Here is an 18,704-nt window from a genome sequence, read left to right on the forward strand (position 1 = left end):
TTTTATTATATATTAAAAAATAAATATAAACTTTCTTAGATTTTTCTAAAAATTACTTAATAAGCTATATTAAAAATACTTATTTATACTATATATTTAATATTATAACTTATATTAAATTAAGTCTTAATTTTATTATATATACTAATAATACACCTACTTATTTCCTCTTATTATATATAAATTATCTTAATTATTAAATAATTTAAATAATCTAAAAATATAAAAATTATTAAAATTATTAGATAATTCTTATAATTTAATACTTTATTATAGCTATATAATTAATTAAAATAGTATATATTTACTATATATAGCTACTTAGCTATTAATATAACTTAATTATCTTAATTACCTTAACTTACTATATATTACTAAACTTAACTATTATTAGATATAATATTTACTCTATAAGTAATATTCTAACTACTCTATTAATATAAATCTATAATTTATCCCCTAGTAACTAATTTCTTACCTACTCTAGATTATATCTATAGCAGACTATAAGATATAACTATTATACTTAGCTATTTCTATATAAAGAAATTTTTTTAAAAATTTAAAAAAATTATTATATAGTTTTCTTTTTAATTAAATAATTAAAATTAAAATTGTTTTCTTTTTAATAATTAAATAGCTAGTTTTAAAAATTTAAGGTTTAGCTCTTTTTAGTGTACAGTATTTATAGCTCACTTACTTATTAAGTATGTTAGCTGTATTGCAATTTCCAAATATCTATTGGGATGTGGAGCGAGAACCGCGCTAAATATACGCACTACACTCAGCCCCCTTTAGTATCTATTTACATACAAGCCTTCTAATAGTGTTTGCTTTATATCAGAAGGAGCAGCACCAACAATAACTCAAATACTAGAACTAGCTGTAGGATTGGTTATACCTAGCAGGTTTCCTACTATACCAATTGCCCCTGCAGCTGCTATTAGTACCGCAATATAGTGTTTTAGCTGTAAATACTTTATTAAACAAACTTTCATACCCCGCTTATACCTCCAGGATGACTGGGGTTGTAGGGTCGAGGTATGGCTTGGGTGTCCGCTTTTGTCTACACAAGCATCCCTGATCTGTAAGAATATGATCACTCGGCGCACTTATCACAAATAGCTACAGATTGGGATCATGAATGACTCTTGGTTTCTTTTCAAATAAAGGTCTAAGAGTCAGTCTTATAAACATAGAGCCGTTAGTCTGTTGTGATATGGGCTATTCCAGCAGCTTCTATCAAGAACAGAGCTGAATCCGCTCTGCCAGTCTCTCTGTTTCATCCGTAGCCGCACAGTTGTAAGGTCAGCTTGCCAGGCAGCTGTGATGCTTTAACTACCAGTCCAGCAAACAGCCGGAAAGCTAGCTATCCCAGATAGCACCGTACGCGTTGATTCCTCTTGTTTCCAGCCCATAGACAACCTGCTTCGTGATCTTCTCATTTGCAATAATAATCACCGCCTCGGCCTGATGAGCTGTTGCCAAATTATACCCCATCCTAACTAAGTCCGGTCTGCCATTAGTCTTTGTGTCATGGATCACTGCATCAGGGATCTTATCCTTAATGGTATCGAGGAGGCCCTGCCCAAAAGTCGTCTCAGGTGTCTTCGTTGACCAGATGACCTTCGTCGGACATGATGGGTTCTGGATATGGCCGAGACACGGCCCGATTCCTGACCCTGTAGCGATCACTACGACGCTATTGAATAGCGTCGCGATGCGCATGACGCCGCACGTGGGCACGCCCCGGACCCAGATATGCGTCGGCGGCTTCTTAATACACTGCTTCGTCCAGTCGCCGGCGTTAGACACCACAAGCGAGTAGCCCTTCGGGCGTAGGCCAATGACTTCCGGTGCCGGGATGGTAGCGAAGGAATGCCACTCGATGAGTGGCCTGAATGAAATGCGCGCGAATGAACCATTCACCGGGACAGTGTAGTCAAAGTGTAGCTGAACAGCGTGATTTGATAGCACGTCAGCCTCGACCGGGACTCTGCGGAGGAAGAGCCAGGAAGTAGCGACGCTGCATGTGGAAATTACGATAAGCCAGAAGCTTGGCGTGGTGACCACTGCGTTGCCAAGCGTTGTGTCTGGTGACCTATGGTCGTTGATGGCGAGGAAGGTCTGGATCCAGAACAGACAGAGCATTGTCCAGCCCACAAACCGGTGGGTTCGCTCGAAGAGGTCATGGCGCGATTTTCGGATGGTTGGGTAGGCGATGACAATCATGGTACAGAATAAGGCAATAAGCACCCATGATATCACTGTTACTGCGAGAGATTGACGCGGTAACGACGTGCAAAGATTCGCCGTGCCGCAGGCAACGTTGACAAGGGCAGATGCCAGCAGCCACATGCCGGCGCAGATTGCAGCACTGGAGTGAACGCCTCCTAAATGGTAGATCTTAGCGCAAGACGCGCGAATCCATAGCGGGAAAGACTTGGGAACCGAACAAAATATCGTGTAGAGGAGGTTGATGATGAAGTCCTGGCGGACCAGAACGGCAATGGTGAGGTTGATTGCGGTCATGGTGCTCAGCCAATCTTTGTTAATATCTTGAGATAGCGTCGCAATAAGTGCACCCATATTGCCGATGGCCACGATCGAGAAGAGAGATCGATAAGGGATAAGTACGCGGTGGATGAGACCCCGCCAAGGCTGAGTCAAGTCCTTCTCCTTGATGTCGCTAGAAAGGTTCGGACTCTCAGACAACGCATCCAAACTTTGGTCTGATGAGGAAGTCTCCAATTCTGCCTTGGATCTTGAGCAAGTGCTAGAACCGTCATGGCTGCTTTGGAGTTCGAGAACAAATTTCCGAAGTGCCGCCTTGTCGATTTTGCCGTTGGTTGTCCTTGGCAGATCATCGCACAAGTGAAGCTGACTGGGGACAGCATAGTAGGGTTGGCAAGTCCGGAGATGATGGAAAATCTCTTGGGAGTCGCAGGACTTGGGGCTCACGAACCCATGAATCTGGTCTTCGAAAAGGAGGGCAACTGCCTGAGACACTTCCGGAGCCGCACATAATGACGCAGAAACGCCGTCGAGTTCCACTCTAAATCCCTTCATAGTGTGAGAAATGCCATTTTTTAGTTCCATAAAGGCTCTTCACTCACTTTAATCTTAACCTGGTCATCAACACGTCCCAAGATGTCGATCTGTCGGTCTGGGCGCCACTGGCCGAGGTCGCCAGTATTATACATCAAAGCGCTACAGTATATCAGCTAATGAACCTTTCCAGCCGATACTTGTTTCGAAGCATACTCACCCATCGTTAGCAACCGAATCAAACTTGTACTTCTCCGCGGTCTTGTCAGGCTGGTCAACATAACCAGCCGAGACACCACGTCCGCCACCCCAGATGACTCCCACTTCGCCATGCGGGACTGGGTTAAGGTCAGAATCAAGAATGTATACGTTGTTGTTCGGTGTAGGACGACCAATTGACAATGGTTGGCGAGGGATGTGCTTGGACATTGTATTGACAATTGTGGTCTCGGTTGGCCCGTAGCAGTTGTAGTAGGTTCCGTGAGATGCCCAGAGGTCCGCCAAACTGTTGTACTATGAGTCTTCGAAGGTCACATACAACTCGTTTGCCAGGTCTCACCTTTGCCAACTTGGTTCTCCAGCTGTTGCTACCGTTTTGATGTTCGGATACTGCTCAGGGGTATACCGAGAGAGTATACCCGGCGTGCAGATGAGGGTATCGATCTCGAGTTGGTGTCAGAACGCAGTCAGTCATGATTGTTAAGCTCACTTACCTCTCGCAAAGTCTGATCCCATTCAGAGCTCCTGATGAGGAGCGTTCCTCCATTACAGAGGCATCCGAGAATCTCCCATGCAGCTACTTGATCGTTAGTCGGCTGATATTTCACTGTCCAGGGGTAATGTCATCAATGTACCCATATCAAAGCTAATGCTGAGCACCTGGCCAACTTTCGTTCCTGGGCGAATTCTCAGATTGCCAGGAGACAAGCAGATGAGATTGGTGACGTTCCCATGTGTCACGCTCACCCCCTTCGGTGATCCAGTCGTCCCTAGCGATTTGGTGAGCATACTGCCGCACTTTAACAGGTCTACATGGTGAGAAACTATACCTGAAGTGTAGATAACATAGCACCCACTCTCAGCCGATGCAAGATCCAGCCGCTGCGTCGCCACTTGAGCGTCGTCTACGGTCAGCTCGAGCTCTACATCAATCAGCACGATCTGGCATTGGACATCCTTCATCGCAGTGACTCGTCTCGCCGTAGATCTTAAGCATAAGGCCACCTTCGCCTGCGTCTGCTTCAGTACGAGCTGGAGCGTCGTATCCGGGACGACGCCTCCGTCTAGCGGGACGTACTGCGCGCCGCAGCTAAGAATGGCAAAGATGCCGACCAGCATCTCAGTACTTCGTGTAACAACCAGCGGTACGCGGTCCCCGGGCCTGACGCCAAGGTTGTGGAGACGGTGTGCTAGGCTTTGGGAGAGCATGCCTAGTTGCGCATATGTGGTTTCCAGGGGCGGCTGCAACGAGAGATCCCTTGCCGCGACTGTGTCCGGGTAGTGCTGGACGTGGTGGTAGAACGCTGCTGTGAGGGTGAGAAAGGGACAATCGATGCGCTCGCCGTATGTCAAGTCAGTGGTTTGGATGTGGGGTGTTTGAGGGGATAATAAGATGCTCTCCTGCGACTTTGTCTGAAGGAGACTTGGCGCAGCCATAGGAGTTGCGGATAACAGGGCCATGATGACGACCTTGCAAGGAGAATGGGACCAAGAAGATGAACAATGTCTGAATAGGGTGTGATAAGGGAGCCTGGATATGACAGACGCAAGGAGTGGGCTACTATTGTCGGTATGGAGAAAGCAACCACAAAGCTAGATCCGAGTGTACACCCGAGTGGCCGACATCAGTCAAATTTATAGAAGGATCTGCCCTTACCGCGGATGACTGCTGATGACTGCCGATGACTGCCGATGCGGCCACCCAACAGTTTCCCGAGGTAGACCGTCATGTCTGAAGACCCGGCTTGGGCTATCTGGCAACAGTTCCCAGAGTGGGGAGGGGCATAGAGCATCGGTAAAGGCTAGACGGGGAGCACATACCTTGGATAGTAAAGTCTAAGAAAGCATTCCGAGAACTTATTAAAGCATCCGACACTATTACGCGTGTTGGTAGTCGGTTGTGTCTTGCTCAGGCCGCAGGATCTCTATGATAAAAGGTGAGATTTACATAAGACATATGAGACTGTGAACCAGATGCAGGTTACTCAACTTACGTTCAATATAGACTACAATCTCCTAGAGTAAACCCGGTTTGACGATATGGGAAGTGTACAAACTCCTGTTTATCGCGCTGAAGGTCTGGAAGTCCGCAGCTGGGATATCGCCACACAGGGAGTCTGCTTGCTTCTCATGTGATAAGTTAGACCCTATTGAGTATGTGAATTCCGGCTCTGTAGACTCCCCAGCTAGTACGCGTACCCGAAGATGGGTGCATGGTGCAGCAGCCCATGTACTAAATCAAGTCTCTCTTTTGTTACCGAAAGCGGTTTAGCCTCGCCACGTTACTCTAGATCGATGCTAATTATATTCACCATGCCTGAGATGGCAAAGTGTCCATTTGGGGTACGGCTACTAATGTGTCGCCCTGTTGCCGTCTTTGGCTATGGTGATCCGTTGGTCCGTTGGCAAAACTCCCAGGACCGAGGCATAATTGGTACAAGATGGAAAAGGAATAGCTTCTCGTATGTGATAATTAAAGGGTGTTTATTTCTTAAACAAGTTTTGTCATCCTCAGCTTAGGCGAGACGAGACATGTTGGAGAACGGGTGAACAGAGCCCCCAGCTCTCCCCTAGGGCCAACTAAGATAATAAAGTAACCTCACTGTACAAGTAATATTAAGCAAAAGAGTAACGGAGCCACCAGAAGCCTTATTAACGCCTCGGGTATATTTACAGCTTGTGGAACTGCTATCGGATACCCTGCGTGAGTATGTCGAATATGTCGGGAGTGGACACTAGGATGGCCCGGAGAAGCCATTATTTTCAAGCAAACTAACTCTTCTAGGTTTTGCGATGACACGGACTCATCGGCAAACTGCCCCACGCCCAGACCGACCTGGCAATTTGTGGAGGACTTTCTCTTGACATCGTCAACTCCTCGCCTACGCAGCGAAGGCCTCCCCAGAGACTATCGTATTTCCCAATTAAGATTTCGGCTGATGCGTAGTGCACAAAACCTGCCTCGGCCCCCGCGATCTGGGGTTTCCCGCCCCCGCAGTTTCCCGGCAATCACAACGGATCCAGGGGATAGCTTTCAAGTCATGGTTCGCACTGGACCCAGCAACCTCTTTCTATTTAGCCAACCGAGAAGGTAGAAAATCGAGTTTCGGCGCTATGTTCAGAATACGAAGGCAATAGACCACTAGACCACAACGACTCTTATCCCACCGGCTTTGTCGACAATTTGTCAGCCTGTTCTAACAAACGTTATGCCTTGATACAGTTAAGGACTACCGTCCGCTTCTAGTGCTATGCCCCTTGCAGGCCGTGGGCCTATGGGATCTCTCACATTCCTCCTCCACAATCGGCTCGGTAGAGGTGCCGACTCCACCTTGGTCTTCCAGCTAATGTAGGTCAACGTGTTAGTGGGTCGAGAGCGTAGGCCGAGGCCTCATCATGGGCCTTGCCCGTTACAAAGAGGAAGCTTCGCAAGCAGACTAGGTTGGCACGGTTGCCAAGTACCGTAAAACCCCGGTTAACTCGCGCAGCCTAGCGTCTCCATTTTTCCACTGTTAACCGCGAAAACGTCACAAACAGACAGCCTAGTGTATTGGTTCTCCTTTTTTTAAGGAGAAGCTAGGCTGCGCGAGTTAACAGAGCTTTTACTGTATCCAATGTTGCGATTTGTAACAATCAGTATTGTTGGGACTTATATCACCATATAATTTAGATGAGGAACTATGTACCTTTATTTTGCGCATTTTAATTGGCCCGACCCCCTCGTCGTAACCAGCTTGGAGGTGTTTGACCATTCAAGAGATGAACCTGTGACCTATCCTAGTACGCGCAGGATGGCTGTTATGTTAGTGCGTGCGAATGGCATCCCCCCGCCTTCACCAGCCAAGCCTTCGGATAAGGGTGCCGTGGATCCTTGAAGCTCATGAACTCTGTGACATGGCGTCCAGGGTGGGATGATGAGCCAATGGCCTTGGTCTGTCTAGGTTATTAATTAGTACTTTGCGGTGTGGAACGGCGCCTTGTGGTTGGAAGCTGGGAGCTATGGTGAGGAGACGGCGTGAGGGGATGACTCGTTAGCCGTGAACCTTAATCCCCCAGTGCTTCAGCCAAGGGTTCTGACAAGCACGCACGCGACATTGACCCACGAGGCTCGTTAGCCGTTTACCACCACTCAGGGTGTTTGCTGCTACTTATGGAGCAGGGGGGATGATGGCTCGATGCTAACACGATTTGGATAAAGCTGCGCCTCGGTTTGAATGACGGAAACGAAAAAGAATCAAACTTATATACAGTCCGAAATTGGTTCCCCTCAATCTCCTACTGAGAGTTGTGCTCCAAGGATCGCTGAAGTTGCCTTTAATAACCTGGTGTGCTCAGTTCCTTCTATGGCAGGACCTGGCGCCCCTCCTCCGATGCCTTCCGCATCGGAGCCCGAACTCCTCGCTGTCAACACACACGCCGAGAAGATCCGCGTACTGACGTTCAACCGCCCACAAAAGCGTAATGCTCTTTCGCAGGCGTTGATGGACAAATTTCTCTACGAGCTGGCAATAGCATCTAGAGATGCTAGAGTCCGGGCTATTGTCGTTACCGGAGGAAAGTCATTCTTCTCAGGTCCGTGGCTTGAATACCTTACACCCTAACATGCCCGATTCTGACACATTAAAGCGGGGGCCGATATTAACGAGATCGCGGCCTTGGACGCCGAGGCTGCGACGAGGTGTAGATATCTGGAGGATCTGTGCAATGGGCTGCGTTCCGTACGCAAGCCGATTATCGCCGCAGTAGAGGGGATAGCGGTAAGTGGCAGCTCTTGCGCAGGGCCTTCTGACCGAATCTTGATTCAGGTATCTCACTAAATCATGCTCCAGCTTGGTGGAGGTTTTGAGGTGGCTCTTATGGTGAATCAATATTTCGGACTCCTCTCTGTCCCGAGGATTCGAAAAATCCAGGGGCTCGCCGGGTGCCTGTGGTAAAGTCTCATAAGCTTCAGCTGCTAACGTTAAGTACAGTGCGACCTCATATTCGCGTCACGAACTGCTCAGTTTGGTCTTCCAGAGGTCAAAATTGGGCTGATACCAGGTGCCGGGGGCACGCAACGGCTCACAAATATCATGGGCAAGTTCAAGGTGAGTGAGTCGTCCGCAACAAGTCGAGAGACGACACTAACGGAACCTTAGGCGATGGAAATGATTCTGCTTGGCTCGTCCATCACAGGTGAAGAGGCAGCATCCTGCGGTCTGGTTGCAGGGCTGTTCGAACCAGGAACTGTCCTTGCGAGTGCCCTCGAGGCGGCTACTCAAATAGCCAATATGAGTAGGTCAGCAATATCACTTGCAAAAGAATCCATATGCCGTGGTGAGTTTGCTTTGTCAGAGTCTAGAAGGCGATAGGGCTCTGATACTCAAGCGAAGCCGATGACAAGGGGCGCGATGATGACTTCGAACGACACCTCTATTATTATGCGTTCGGAACACGGGACAAAAGGGAAGGCGTATCAGCATTCTTAGATAAACGACCTGCAAAGTGGGAGTAAGTACTGATCCAGTAAGCAATGGGAAGCTGAGAACATGGCGTTGAAGTCCGTCACGTTATGAATAGGTGATTGCCACAAGCTGTCCTAACTCCTATGCGTCGCTCTGTTTACGGGGGGAAAGAAGACTCAAGGGCCTACACAAACTGAGGGCTAGTAGCTAGCTTCGCTGAGGATTGGGCAGCGCTAGCCTCACTTTAAGCTCTGCAAAATGGCCCAACCCTCAGCGAAGCTAGCTACTAACCCTCAGTTTATGTACATCCGCCGAAGACTCCAGTCAGTACTGGCGCGCGCGGCCTGTGCGGGCGCGGTGACTTCGGCGCGGCCTGTGCTGTTATGCTGGCAATGGAAAAAGAAGTTTGCTGTAAAAGGACGATGCTGATTGGCTGCCTAGAGGCAGAGAAAAAGAAAAGAAAGAGAGAGAGAGAGAAACAGAGAATAAAAGTAGAAATTGAGTTATAATTATTGTCACGGCCTGGCCGACGTCCTGATTACACTCCGACCAAGTACTGAACGCCCCCTTGCCTACCCTACACCCTAGGATAGACATGGATCGTCAGATCGAGAGTGTAGGCCGAGACCTTCTTATAGACCTAGCCTGTTACTTATTATAATCTATCTTTGTGTCTATCTAGGTTTCTAAGAGTTAGAATTTTCAGGAATTATTTAATATTTATATTTGTAAAGAGGTTGTACCCGGATAGGTACGTAGCCAGGTAAGTACAAAAGGGCGCCACAGGCGTTATATTAAGACTGAAGCTTGAAGGCTTCAGTCATCTCCGCAGTACTCTATCTATAGTATGTATGTGGCGAAACCCTAACGCTTGGCTAGCGTAACCCTCATGGAGCGATAGTGGGCTGGGCTGATACACCCAGGTTGGTCCGGCCCGCCCGCGTTACAATATTCTTTATTAATTAGCTTATTTCTAAGTTTATCGCTATGTTAGGCATAATTTAGAATTTCAATAGCATTTCCAAAATTGCATTTTAAGGTCTAAGTCTTATTATCTGACTTATATACTTACTTAACTTATTTATTAAGTAGGTTATAACTTTATACGAGTTATTTTTTAATTTTGATTTTTAATTTTGTAATATATTTTTGTAGTTAACTAAGCCCTAGTAAACTGAGCTAACTGATAGCCTTAAATTACGCCGTTTTTACGTAGACTCGACTTAGTTTTATACGCAGTTGTGGGGGTCCGCTTAGTTAAGCTATTTAGTAATACCGTACTCGTATGTAGTTAAGACGCGCTCTCTACGAAAGTCTCTCATTTCTTTACCACTTTTTCCCTACAAAGATGAGTTCATCAAGTAAGGCAAATGCCAGAATCCAGGCTAGAAATATCCGCAAAGGCACGCATAGCTGCTGGGAATGTAGGTCTGACACTCGTCACAACACACAAGCCCGTTTCCTAACTGTTCAAGGCCGCCGCCGCAAGATACGATGTCAATACTCAACGCCGGGCGATCTTGTGTGTACGCCATGTAGGAACCGCGGGTCAATATGTCGCAGTCAAGAGCTTGCCGATGAATCAGAGGCATCTGAGTTGTCCATGCGGAATCTCGCACGGCGGCTCAGTCGGCTGGAGGAGCTGATGGGGAGGCTTGCGGAGCGATCTGCAGCTGGTTCATCCGCTGATCTCTTCGCTGGTATCCTCACTCAAGAATCAGCCGGGTTCTTTTATGCCGGTATGAATGAGCTCGAGCAGCCATCCCCATCGAGGACGAGCGATCCTGCTCCTCCTCGGATATCAACCGTCTCCAGCTCTCACGAGACACCATCATCCCTCACCTCTGGAACAACACACGAGACGAATATGGATCTCGCTGGTGACCGTACCCATGCGGAGACGTTATACAAACTCTTCCCTTCGCAGAGCGACGTCAATGCCATCCTCGAGGCCAGCGCCGGGCCGCAATTTGTCACAACGCTATTCCATCGCCAGGCTGATATTGCGAAAGGCATCTCAGAACCTCCAGAAGCTATCGGAGCCATACCATCGCCGTCAAGCCGACCGACTCTGTTGGCCAAGCGCCTTTTGCAGCTGGTCATCTGCATCCAGCAGCTTTCCCCAAGGTTTAAAGGCCTATTGCCTTCAGTCCGTACTTCAATATTGAGAACGATGGAGGAGATTGTCGATGGTGTGGATAAGTTCATCGCCGCCGATCGCTTTGTGTCCACTTTTGAAGGACTCGAATGTCTGTTGCTCTTGGGCTACTGGCAACAAAATGCGGGGAACCTCAGGAAGGCCTGGCTCATCTTTCGACAAGCCCTCAGCGTTGGACAACTTATGGGTGTCAACACCGCCCCAGAGTCCCCTCCGACCACGCCATTCTCAACACGATATCCACCGTCGCCAGATATGTTATGGTTTCGATCCGTTGCTTCTGACCGCTACCTGTCCCTGCTCCTTGGACTTCCAGCCGGCAGCCACGATAACTTCTTCGCCGCCCAACCACAAACGGCGAGGGATACTCCCTGGGAGAAGCTGGAGAAGCTGCATGCAGTGATATCGGAAAAGATGATCGAGCGCAACAACTCTACCCAGGCACAGGCTGACCGCATGACCCAACAGATCAGTCGCGATCTCTTGGCAGGTCAGGGTCTCATGGGTGAAGAATGGTGGAAACTTTCCCTCTTTGACGCAGAGCAGAGTCTGAGGTCCCAGCCGGAGATAGCAGGGCGGATAATCCTGCAGATGAATCACCATTTGCTCTTGATCCTGCTGCATATCCCATATTTGCTGAGAAATCCCTTGCTTCTGAATGGCCAGCAAGGTAGCAAGACGATTTGTACCAATTCGAGCCGCAACGTTCTGGAAAGGTTTCATGTCTTCCGGAGCTTGAACGAATCGGCATTCGCCTGTCGTCATGTGGATTATGCCGCCCTGGTTGCGGCAATGACGTTGCTGGTATCTCATGCGCATCATCCGGAGGTCAGCAACGACGAAAGAATTCATCGAGGCACAGATAGGGCTCTTATTACTACAGTCAAGGACCGAATGAAGGACCTCGCATACCTGAACAGCGATAAATTGTTCGAGGAATCCACTGATGTCATTAATCGGTTATTGCCTCTCTTGAACTCTCCCGAGTCAGAATCTCCCAACCCGTATTCGCTGTTTCCTCCAAGTGTTGAGCTCCAAATACCCTATTTCGGTACAATTAAGGTTGTGGTGCCGCGAGTTCCGAGACCTTTGAACAGACACAAGAAATGCAGCGCCTCGAGACACTCATACCGCCCCTGGAGCTGGACGCCGCGATCACGTTATCCGCAGGCTCTTCTCAACCAGTGAGCGACGACATGATGGAACCTTTCGCTCCAATTCACTTCCATCCTCAAAACGGCCAGAGCAGTTTCAGTGCAGCTGATATCACAGCCGGGGCAGATGAATGGGGCGCTGCAGGGCATAGATGCGACCTACTGGGCGTTGCTTCAAATGGAATGGGATCGTGGCCACGTTATTTAAATCGGAACAGGGTTCTGGGGAATTGAATATCTAACGCTACTACACCAAATATAAAACGAAAGGAAAAAAAGAAGGGAGGGGAGGATGATCGGCTGTAGAAGACACGGACAATGGAGAATGGCCTAGTCAACAACCCGTGATTCAGCAGATCTTGCATCTCCCAGTCGGAATTTGAATAGACAGCCCAATGTTGCTAGTAGTTCTTCGACCTTCCACATCCAGTCATCGCTCAACTTTCACCGGTAGACGCCTCATTCGAGCGGAATCCCCAGCCAGCCAACAATACCAAAGACATCAGCATTGATGCGCATCTCCAAGATCTTTCCATTTTTCCATCTGCAGATAGTATAATGAAGCAAACCAAACTTCTTGCCATTAGGCTTGGCAGACGGGGAGCCCAAATAAGCCGGCAGCTCAAGAGACCCCTTAAACGTGCCGCTCAGCATAGCAACCGTGGCAGTCCAGTCCCCTTGAGCGATGATCTGCGTATAGGGCTTGTTCTCCAAGTGAAGGTCCGGGAAAGCCTTTTTGAGGCTCTTTAGCCTTACGAGGAAGCTGTTGAGATCGAGAGGCTGGTCGGCGGGCCCGTAAACCTTACGTCCTGGGACAGGTGCAAAGCGTCCGCGGTGAAGGTGCCTGCGTTGATGGCGCCGCCAGACTCGGCCACTTTAGCCTTGTCGGCTTTGGCGTTGTTGATGCCTGGCTTGGTGAAGAGAGGAGCAGTGTAAGGGTTGAGTTCGATATCGGGGAGGTATGTCAGAGGATTGTCAGACCACAGGTATTCCTCCATCATTCATCCTCACTATTCTCTTAAATATCTTGACGCTAGTATTATCCCGGCGTCCACGATAACGAATATATTGCCCTAGCTGCAAGAATTGAGAGAAACTCTAGATAATAACTGCCTCAGAATTACCCAGTTTCACCTAATCTCCGTTTCAGTCTTGCCGATTTCCTTGCTATTAAAGATGCCAGTATCTGATTGTGTTTTCGGCCGGCATCTTCCTTACATACCAGAGACTACGGACAAGAGACGCAAATCTCATCCTTCTTTGACCCTATTGATCACACCGACCCCTCGGCGAGACCTTGCCGCCTTCTGCCCGGATCGCCCTTACAGCCTTGCCAACTTGACCTTTCTTATGGTTCGGGCAGCTAGCAGCTTCCTTATTGAGCCCTTATTAGGTTATTGATTTGGAGTTGTTTTCTTTATCTTTATCCCTTTTGCCTGCTAAAGTAGCAAGATGTTAATGAGGCCTGTAACAGCCTGTTAATTTAATAAAGTAGAAGACTGAGGTTGAATAAGGATTGTAACTGCAGTCAAAATAGTCTTATAAAATCTCTTAAAAATCAAGAGCAAAAAGTCTGTATTAACTCTAACAATAAGGTCGTCGAGATGACTGTCTCTCTAACTGAAAGAAAATTCAATGATAAAAGATATAATGATCCTCCCTTCCTCTGTATACAGCTTCCTCCCCTATTTATCCCTATTACATCCCTGCTAGCGACTAGCTAGTCCAAAAGTACTAGACGGCCTGCTACAATATTTCTTTTTCCTCTTAACTTAAATATCTAATAGTACCTTCTAACTTAACTTTAGTTTAAATAAGCCTTCTTAATTATTATAAGACTCCTCTATACTCAGGTAGTATAATAGGACTAACAGTCCACTTACTGTCATCATTCTTATGATCTTAACTCTCACCATCATCCTCAATAGAGTTATAGCAAGACAGCCAGTAAACAATAGCGTCATTGCAGCTTGCCTCACTGTCATTGAGTTGGTCGGTAGAAATATATGGCTCATATAGATCAACTGTAGATAGGGGGACCGAAACTTACAGCGGGGTAGGAGAGGGTGTAAGAGATGTTGACTATGACTGTTGTAGCTAATAGGGATGGCAGAATCAGAGCTGCAGACTTCATTAACAACAATAACATACAAACAAGTTGTTGTACGCTATGTTAGGCAATTATTCCCACGTATTGCCTACCCTCCCCTGCTCCTTGGCATTGCTAGCGCTTGGACAAGACTTTTGAAAGGGTCCTCCGTCCATGGCGTTGAATGGTGAATGTGCGGGGACGACGCTGCTTGGGAGTGGCCGAGGAATTACGTGGCCGTTCGCCCTCGGGCGGGACACCCACACAAATTTGTTCCGTTTCAGGTATTAAGGGGTAAGGTTTCGATGTGAATTAATCTATCCCTTTGACTGTCATAAGCCTCCACCTCCATACCTGGCCCCACAGAATCCTAGTAGGTATGCGGTTCAACGCTGCCAAGCCACATCAGGGAGCCGGACCGCAATAATGTTAAACGACTGTTTCCGTACCTGCAAGCTACTCTACAAACGTACCACTAGAATAATCGGGATATTGTGACTACGGTACGTTATCCGCTTCGGCTAGCCCGTGTTAAATGTAGCCTCAAAAACTCGGCGGCGTATTCGAGCTGTTTGCCCACGGGCAAAATCTCAGTATCCAAGCCCCTATACTTCTTTCGTTTCATCTCTTCGTGCAGGTCTGCAGCATTCGCGGTCTCCTGGAAGATGCACAGGGCGGTCTCAACCCGACCAAATGCATTGTGCATGTCGTCAGAGCGGCCTGTCTGCCCGTTCTTGAGCGTGTACGAGACGTTGAACTTGGCAAGCAGCTCGGCACGGAGAGTGTCAAGCAGGCCATCACAGGTGCGAGTCAATGTGATGTAATCAAGCCGCATGTCGGGAAGAACAGCGTCAAGATGCTTCTCAAAGTGCTGGAGTGTTTGCTGGAAGGTCATCTGCCGTTGGCTGGTGCCTGCGATAGACCCAGTTGCCGAGGCCGAGGGGGTAACGGATCCTCGAAGCTTCCGGCGGGACTGTTCTGGTGCAGACTGATTCTGCTGCGAGGCTTGGCCCTCTAGCTGGTGAACCAATCTCGGGAGAGAGCGTGGGCTGGTATTCGCATCAAAAAACTCTCGAATCGTGGTCGACGTCGGGGTCGGCCGGAGCATCCATCGGCCCTGTGGTTGCGGGGTTTTGCCCCCTGTGGAGAACGAGGACGCGAATGAGCGAGAAAAGGTCGAACGTGCTCCCATGCCAATCCGGTACTTGAATCTGTCAAATATGGCTTGTGGTGTCGTAGGGACGTCGTTGGCAAAAAGAGCCGCGGCGTGGAGTTCCATAACGCGATCCAGCTCTGGCCAATATAGATCCAGTCCACCAAGCTGTCTTGCAGCGTTCTAAGGTATTGTCAGTTATTCCTTCTCAATATTTACTACCCATGTATGTTCAAGGAGGTAGGTTTAGGTCACTTACGTATACATGTGCCATGCAAAAGAGAGACATGCTCTCATTAGCAATAGCGATCCCAGCCTGTTCAGTTACAGACACAACCTCTAAAAGGGCTGTTCCGCCATATAAGAGGTTGGTGTCCCTGAAAAAGCTGGGAGACTCATGATACCAAATGCCAGTGAAAGTAGCGGCCCATTGGTCATCGGAGGGGTTGGAAGTCAAAACCTTGTGGTCCTTGGGTCGAAAGTTCTCAAAGCCCTCGCCTCCGCCGCTAGCCATCCTCTTTTGTGCAATCTGTACCCTTTCGCCGAACTTTTCCCTGTGCTTAAGCAAAAATGAATCGTGAGTCAGGTCATTCGTTGATCTCCGCCAGAGTGTGGCAAGCAGTTGTCGGGTGTCTGTCAATCGTGGTACGATGTCGTCCCGGAGACCAAGCACGTCAACGACCTCATTGCCGTCTTGAGCAAAGCCAAACCGCTCCGTGCATAGTCTGGCCTCTTTTGATAGTAGCTGGCTTCCGTTGAGATGTGGGCCGCAAATTTCGTACATATCCACCATGGCCCTGGCTGCGAATGCACTCGGCATGCTGATTAGTCCTTGATCCCAGATCGGACGCATAGCACTGTGAAAGAGGTCGTCAAACGGTAAAATCGACTCCTTGATAGCCTCCTTGTCTTTCAGGCTGTACGGGCGTAAGAGCTTTCCTTTTCGGATGTCCTCGATGAATCTCATCTCGTGGCATAATTGAACCAGAAGCTGATCCTCGGCCTCAAAGTTTCGATATCGAGGATCATCCAGCAGGCTGGCCGCGCTTTTGTAATCCATCCTCAGAGGAGGCAGCGGGATGACGGGCATCGTGGGGTTATGATCTTTGAACCAAAAGTATTGGAACTTGACCAGTGTGTGGCCAAGAGGCAGAAGAACAAATTCGTCGAAAGGCGTAATGACAATTGCGTGCTCCTTATCGTTCACGCTATATTCGTTTTCTCTGCCGAGCGCCTTGGAATTGTAGATCCTTCCCACGAAAAATTGGTAAGACCCCGTGCTGAAAACATCGGCGAAGTATTCGGGTGTGGTGTGCGAGGCCACCACTTGCATTGCTTCTTCCTCGGCCTGTCGCACCAGCTCTATCACTACGGCGAGGGACAGCGTGGCTTGAATGAGGCTTATGTCGCCATCCTTCAGTCGGGCCCAAATCCGTTGCGTCTCAGCGCGAAGGCGGTGTACGTCTTCGAAGATGGAGAAGATGGCAAAATCGATCTCAGCCATATTTTTGTCCTCTTCGATGCCGAACTGGACACTGCTATCCGTTCCTGTTAAGGCGCTAGGCGAGGCAGGTTGGCTGTTGGAGCAGGCTTGATCGTCGGTTTCCTCAGACGTGTTTTCCACCTGAAGAGACGCAAACATATTCCTGCTAGAGGTCAGATGGGTGATTCACATTGTACGGAGACGGAGATGCAGGGATAAACAGAAGAACTCACTCCATGAAGTTGATGTCGCTTGTTTTGCCGTCTGAAGGATGGTCGGCAGCATGGCCGGGACCATTGTCAACGCCCCGAAGAAGAATGAGGGCCTTGGTCAGGATACCGGTGAAATAGTCGTGACTTTCCATGGAATCATCGCTGCTGGCTCCAGTCCGTCGATACCATCTTGCAAAGCGCTCTCTGGCCCCGACTGCACGTTGCAGAGCCTTGTAGACAGCGACTGGCATCCGCACCTCTGGTCTTTGTGCTGCATCAGCCTGGCTAACCAACTCAATCTGCTGAATTAGCTCGGCTGTAGTAAAGGTCCGCTTCGGCAACACTGTTACCGAGCGCGAAAATACAGGAGTGGTTCCTGGTTGACCGGCACCTGCCGCTGCGGCCTCCTTTGCTTCCTTTCGCGCTCTGCCTTTCAATCTTTGAGAGCCCTTGTCAGCCAGGGTGAGGTTAAGAACCGGCGATTTCACCTCTGACGTAGCATCCTTTTTCCTCTTGGGCTGCCTCCAACCGCACACTTTGGAGGCGGAACCAAGCCAAGACAAGAAGGCGCTCGTGTCTTGCTTGTATGCGAGGTAGGACGAGACCGATTGGCCGTCCATGTTGTCACAGATATTGAGTCCGGGGAAACAAATCACCAAACTATAAGGGCAAATAATGACGAGGGTTGGGGTGGCTACGAAGTCAGGCAATGTCTACCCATCGGAAAAGTGGGGTCATGAGGGAGGCATGGGGTCATGTGACACCTTCCGGATGTTAGATAACAACAAACAGCGAGAATGAAACTTTTGAAACAACAACAGAACGAAGTGGGGCGTCGCGGGTCATGGGAATGGGAATGGAATTCATTACGCCCGGGAGGACCAAGCCCTTTGTATGATTCCTCGTGTTATAGAAGCCCCGAAGTTAGTGTTGTCGGGGGAATGTTATCGCATCAGGGTCGTCCTACTCGCTACAGGGTAGAGCTTCAAGTAGTTCTTGCTGAACGATTCGTGTAGGCCTCCGCAGAGAACACACTTCAATATCTTCTCGCCGCAGTTGTCGTGCCGGTGTCCCTCCTTAGCGCACCTGGCACATCTCTGGCGGTTTTTGCACTGGAAGGCCTTTGTCAGACAGCCTGATAGGAAAAGGTCAGCTTTGCATCGGACCGCATCCGTACCGTGGTTTCCTTTAGCTCTAGATAGAGACTTCAAACCTAGTCTGCCCTCACCAACCTAGATTGTCCTCAACAACCTAGATCATCGGCTAGAGACGTGTTACATTTTGGGATCATGGTGAGACGCCTGGAATAGCTTTTAGACCGGCTGCTAGGAATCCGGTCTGGACCAAGGTCGCAGACCCCCGGCAGGTGGGTCCTCCGGTCTCAGACCTCCGGACCTCGGTCCCGGAGGCTGCCGGAGGCCCTCAACCTCATCTACAGTATCTCCCTTGGCAGCTGTAATGCTTGTGGGGCCGCCGCAGCCCACAGACCCCCTGTGCGGCGCGTGGGACTTAGGAGTGACGCGAGAAGCGCTTCAGACCCGGCGACGAATTCTCGCCCTACGCATACCACAAAAGTGTCAAGGGCACAAAATATCGGCGTTGCTATGGCTGTCAAGGAAGACGGGTTGGTGATCCAACAACCCGTAGCTCACAGAGGCCGGCTTTAGCTGCTGTTGACGGCAACAGCAGCCGGGCCCCAAAACGGCAGCCTAAGCAGACCTACTACGGCTGCGATAAGTGCGAT

General features: G+C 49.0%; 5 protein-coding genes across 5 annotated transcripts; 2 read left to right on the top strand and 3 right to left on the bottom strand.

Moving 5' to 3' along the window:
* Positions 1-1,365: 1,365 nt before the first annotated feature.
* On the bottom strand, positions 1,366-4,704 carry BGZ61DRAFT_376462 (uncharacterized protein; the record flags this gene model as incomplete). The annotated part of the gene is made up of 7 exons (XM_046242505.1): positions 1,366-3,063; positions 3,117-3,210; positions 3,269-3,553; positions 3,608-3,711; positions 3,762-3,844; positions 3,903-4,065; positions 4,114-4,704. The coding sequence occupies 7 exons, from the start codon at positions 4,702-4,704 to the stop codon at positions 1,366-1,368; spliced, it is 3,018 nt and encodes a 1,005-aa protein (XP_046093085.1).
* Positions 4,705-7,637: 2,933 nt separating this feature from the next.
* Positions 7,638-8,761, top strand: BGZ61DRAFT_501220 (ClpP/crotonase-like domain-containing protein; the record flags this gene model as incomplete). Its single annotated transcript, XM_046251666.1, has 6 exons — positions 7,638-7,839; positions 7,894-8,024; positions 8,097-8,126; positions 8,238-8,354; positions 8,406-8,583; positions 8,640-8,761. The coding sequence occupies 6 exons, from the start codon at positions 7,638-7,640 to the stop codon at positions 8,759-8,761; spliced, it is 780 nt and encodes a 259-aa protein (XP_046093086.1).
* A 1,337-nt stretch (positions 8,762-10,098) lies between these two features.
* BGZ61DRAFT_285589 (uncharacterized protein) lies at positions 10,099-11,934 on the top strand (the record flags this gene model as incomplete). Its single annotated transcript, XM_046238506.1, has 3 exons — positions 10,099-10,135; positions 10,187-10,809; positions 10,894-11,934. Coding segments are annotated over 3 exons (1,701 nt in total), but the record flags the coding sequence as incomplete, so codon positions are not given.
* Positions 11,935-12,482: 548 nt separating this feature from the next.
* Positions 12,483-13,021, bottom strand: BGZ61DRAFT_488089 (uncharacterized protein; the record flags this gene model as incomplete). Its single annotated transcript, XM_046250068.1, has 2 exons — positions 12,483-12,786; positions 12,825-13,021. 2 exons carry the CDS (start codon positions 13,019-13,021, stop codon positions 12,483-12,485), a joined length of 501 nt encoding a protein of 166 aa, XP_046093088.1.
* Positions 13,022-14,620: 1,599 nt separating this feature from the next.
* BGZ61DRAFT_488090 (uncharacterized protein) lies at positions 14,621-17,580 on the bottom strand (the record flags this gene model as incomplete). Its single annotated transcript, XM_046250069.1, has 3 exons — positions 14,621-15,448; positions 15,525-16,911; positions 16,982-17,580. 3 exons carry the CDS (start codon positions 17,578-17,580, stop codon positions 14,621-14,623), a joined length of 2,814 nt encoding a protein of 937 aa, XP_046093089.1.
* Positions 17,581-18,704: the final 1,124 nt, after the last annotated feature.

The sequence above is a fragment of the Ilyonectria robusta genome (assembly GCF_021365365.1).
Source record: "Ilyonectria robusta strain PMI_751 chromosome Unknown BGZ61scaffold_128, whole genome shotgun sequence".
Taxonomy (NCBI): domain Eukaryota; kingdom Fungi; phylum Ascomycota; class Sordariomycetes; order Hypocreales; family Nectriaceae; genus Ilyonectria; species Ilyonectria robusta.